Source organism: Triticum aestivum, chromosome 5B (genome assembly GCF_018294505.1).
Source record: "Triticum aestivum cultivar Chinese Spring chromosome 5B, IWGSC CS RefSeq v2.1, whole genome shotgun sequence".
Lineage (NCBI taxonomy): Eukaryota > Viridiplantae > Streptophyta > Magnoliopsida > Poales > Poaceae > Triticum > Triticum aestivum.
Window position 1 is genome coordinate 426,645,573 of NC_057807.1, and position 4,425 is coordinate 426,649,997.

General features: G+C 45.4%; 1 protein-coding gene across 1 annotated transcript; it reads left to right on the plus strand.

The window, feature by feature from the left end:
• Positions 1-3,295: 3,295 nt before the first annotated feature.
• Positions 3,296-4,006, plus strand: LOC123112253 (histone H2A). The gene has a single exon (XM_044533202.1). The coding sequence runs from the start codon at positions 3,380-3,382 to the stop codon at positions 3,857-3,859; it is 480 nt and encodes a 159-aa protein (XP_044389137.1). The 5' UTR covers positions 3,296-3,379; the 3' UTR covers positions 3,860-4,006.
• Positions 4,007-4,425: the final 419 nt, after the last annotated feature.

Genomic DNA, 4,425 nt, shown 5'->3' on the forward strand with positions numbered 1-4,425 from the left:
TGTTACTAAAAAAAGGTGTCACAATACGCTTTCTTCTTATGTCATAATACGCTTCTTTCTGTCCGTTTTATCTTGATTTTGATATTTTTCTTAATATCCGAGGTGGTACTATCTATTTCTTCAATGTCAATGTTTTTTTTTACTTCGTTGTTAGCCTATATGAGCCATCGAGGTGAGCCGAATAAGTAGGTCCGGCATTGTTACTAAAAAAAGGAGGTGTTCTTGCACGGATAAACTAACGAGTTCAAAAATACGCTTCTTTCTGTCATTTTTTCTTCATTTTGATATATTTTTTAATATCCGAGGTGGTACTATCTATTTCTTCAATGTCATTATTGTTTTTTACTTCTTGCACGGATAAACTAACGAGTTCAAAAAAGTGTGGCCGACATAATCAAACCCACTACCTCCAATATGCACATCCCAACCAATGCCACCACACCAAGACCTTTCGTCTGTCCCCTACCTGGCCTGCAACACCCCTTAGGCTGGTCATAATGGGAGTAACATAGGTAGTTACATAGATGTCACATAAGCAAAAATGTTGATGTGGCAAGTAGTTAATGAGGAGAGAGACAAATAAAGTAACCTAATATGTTACCATCACATAGCGCCTTTCAATGTAAAATGAGTCTACAAGACAATAAATATCTGTTTGGTTGGAGACTAGTGTGGCCAAGCCAAAGTGTGGCTAGCCACACAAGTATGGCAAGCCAAACAAGTGTGGCTAAGAAATTGGACGCCAAACTTTGGCAAAAGTTGGCAAAAAAATTGTCTCTTTGACAAGTGGGCCACAGGGGCAATAAAGTGTGGCAAACCAAAGTGTGGCAAAAACCAAACACATGCTTGGCAAACTGTGGCTGCCAAATTTTGGCTTGGCAAATTGTGGCTGGGAACCAAACAGCCCCTAAATGAACATGTCTATGTTACTACACATATGACATTTTCCACTATAAGGGTAGTAACATAGAGTAGTAACGTATGCATGTTACTACTCTAAGTTACTCCCCACTATGACCAGCCTTATTCTATGTCAATTATGGAGCAGCCAAAAAATTTGATTGCACGTGAGATCGAACTCAAGACCTTTGAGCTGTTCAACCAACAAGGCTTCTGTACGTAATGTTGAACAGTACCACCTCGCTACCTTGGTGTTATTTCTACACGTTTATATACTTTGCAAACTACATGAAACATAAGCAAGTCGAGAACAAACAAAGAGGCTGATTACATGAGAAATAAAGAAGGAAACAGAGGCTAATTACACGAGAGGAAAAAGAAGGAAAGAGAGGCAACGTGTAGATGAAAAATACATCAGAACCCTACTCTAAAACTAACAAAATTGTCCATCCGATATTTCTTTTTGGGAATTGATCTCTCCTTTAGTTATTAGATTTTTTTAAAAGAAATTATACAGTTAGTAGATGAAAAATTCCATGAAAAATACACTAGGAAGTCCTCCCGCATTGTCCTACATGCATAATCTCCTACATTTTTGTTATTTTGATGTCGTTACTTGCCATCCGTTTTCCCCCAACGGAAGAAGCCCACCTGACGGCGCACTATAGCCTAGGCCCGAAGAGCTGGCAAAATAAAATAAAATTATCGATGAGAGGGTTTGATCCCATGACCTGTTAACCGGTCACACACAGTTTGTCGGTGCACTGTGGCCCAGGCCCGGAGAGCTAGCACAAAAATAAAATTGCCGATGGGAGGGTTCGATCCCATGACCTGCCAACAGGTCACACACAGTTTGTCGGCGCACTGTGGCCCAGGCCCGGAGAGCTAGCACAAAAATAAAATTGCCGATGGGAGGGTTCGATCCTATTACCTGCCAACTCGTCACACACAGCCTTTTCAATTGACCCAACTCACAGATGTGACGGAACCTGGCGGCGCACTGTGGCCTAGGCCCGGAGAGCTAGCAAAATAATAAAATTGCTGATGGGAAGGTTCAATCCCATGACCTGCCAACCGGTCACGTCCAACTGGCCCAACTAACAATTGTGATGGAAAGAGAAGTTTCATTACAATTATTTTAAAAAAACATGTGTTCAAAAAATTAAGTTTAGAAAAATGTTACAACTTAATAAAAAACTTCAAATTATGTAAAGTTTTTTTTAAGTGGAGAAATATTCATGTTTTCTCGAAAGCAAAAAACAATTGATTGTCAGCGAGATTTCGTTATTTCGTTTCTCCCGTTGCAACGGACGGGCGTATTTCCTCGATAAACGTGTCACCTGATGCTAGAATTGCTAAATTCTAAGATATTTTTTCTCCTCTCTCGTTGCAACACCCGAGCATGTTTGTTATATTAACAAAACATGTTCGCAAAATCAAGAGTTTTGACTAATTTTTACTCAAAGATTTTTATGAGTTATTCAAAATAATAAGTCATTGTTTTAAAATTAATTTACAGAGTAGAGATATGTGAAGGTTGCTTTTTTCTCCCGTTGCAACGTACGGGCCTTTCTCTAGTAGTAAAATGTAAACTATATGTCACAAAAATTATATCTTTGAAAGCTCTTTCAAATACAAATCCAACAGTGTACTTTTTGTAGCACATATCCTATCTTTTATTAGTCATATGAATGATCAAAGGTTGGCTCAAAATACTAGGGAGCATACTAAACCCGGACGGAGGTAGTAGTATGAACTCTTCCATGCTATGTTTGAACTCCAGTGATTTATGATTACGAGCGAATTATTGATTTGAATATGCCGTATCGGTACGAAGGATCTATTCTGGTTAAGCGTCCGACATCCTGTAAAAATCGTTTCCGAAATACCGTAAATGAGTTTTGCGAATCTACGTAATGATCTACTTAACCTTACGTAACCTTCTTTAATCAAATTCTCTCTCGCCCCCCTGATTTCGCGGGGTGGGGCCCGGGTCGTTCTTCATCCAATCGTATCTTGCCAGACCAGCTTTCACGTAAGATTACGTTTGCCTTTTACGTAGATGTAGCAAAGCCCTGTAGGATTATTGCTACACCCACTCCCTAAGAAAAAACGAGTACACCCACTACCACGCGCCCACGCCGCGAAACTCACCGCTTTGATCGCCCCCCCTTCCCCAGATCTCACCCCCGGTAGGCGGGAAAACAGAGGCGGCAAATTCGCGGCCTCCGAAATCTCCTCGCACCTGATTGTTCCAACCGAGCCTCCCACGGATCGTCCTCCCCAAACCGCATCGCGTCCGTCCAACCCCCTCCAGATCCCACCGCCGAACGCCCACGCCCCGCGGATCAACGGGCCCACCACGGGCCATCTGAAGCTCTAAATACCCGCGCCCCCTCCCCGGCACTCAACACCACAGCTCTCCGGCAGTCTGGCTCTCTCCATCCCAATCCCGACCTACCGTCCTCTCTCGCACGCCATGGACGCCACGGCCACCGGCGCCAAGGGGAAGAAGGGTGCGGCCGGGCGCAAGGCCGGCGGCCCCAGGAAGAAGTCGGTGACGCGGTCCGTGAAGGCCGGGCTCCAGTTCCCTGTCGGCCGCATCGGGCGCTACCTCAAGAAGGGCCGCTACGCCCAGCGCGTCGGCACCGGTGCCCCCGTCTACCTCGCCGCCGTCCTCGAGTACCTCGCCGCCGAGCTGCTGGAGCTCGCCGGGAACGCCGCGAAGGACAACAAGAAGAGCCGCATCATCCCCCGCCACCTGCTGCTCGCCGTCAGGAACGACGAGGAGCTCGGCAAGCTGCTGGCCGGCGTCACCATCGCGCACGGCGGCGTGATCCCCAATATCAACCCGGTGCTTCTCCCCAAGAAGACGGCGGAGAAGGAGGGCAAGGCGCCCAAGTCCCCCAAGAAGGCCGCCAAGTCGCCCAAGAAGGCCGCCACCCCGAAGAAGGCTTAAGAGAGATGCGATCTGTATCGTTTAGGCTGTGTGCTGTGTAGTGTTCATCTGAATAGCAGAGTGAAGGTGTGTTCTGTCTAGCTGTTGATGTACCTTGTGTTGTTCATGTTCATGGAAGAAATTCAGAAATCTCTTTGAATTTCCAAATATGCTGCTGTGGCTTCGCCTTGTTGCACTGGAGATTTGAATCACTGTAGCGCGAATTGTTGCCTGTGTCGCCAAAATTGGCAAACGATCTTTTACAGACGGCAGTTCGGCTCATGCTTGTGGATTCAGTTTACTGTTCAATTATTTTCTCCGAGAAAGCAGTAAACTATGCACACAACCGGACAGTTAGCTGAATTTGGATCTAAAGGTAAAAAAAAAAAACTTTCGATGAAATTCTGTTGGGAATTGAAAGTCCTGTCAATACTTGACATCGTGCGCTGTGCGGAAGCAAATAGCATCCACCACAACGAACGTTTCACGCCACAGAAGTCGTCTTGTCTCAGCTGGACTCTGTGATCCCTGAAGTTTCCACGGAGGCAGATGACTCCGGGCTTTACTTGAGCTAGCGGCGTCGCCGT

What these genes read in the sequence shown, in the direction of transcription:
- LOC123112253 (XM_044533202.1), top strand. Translation starts at nt 3,380, where the DNA reads ATGGACGCCACGGCCACCGGCGCCAAGGGGAAGAAGGGTGCGGCCGGG.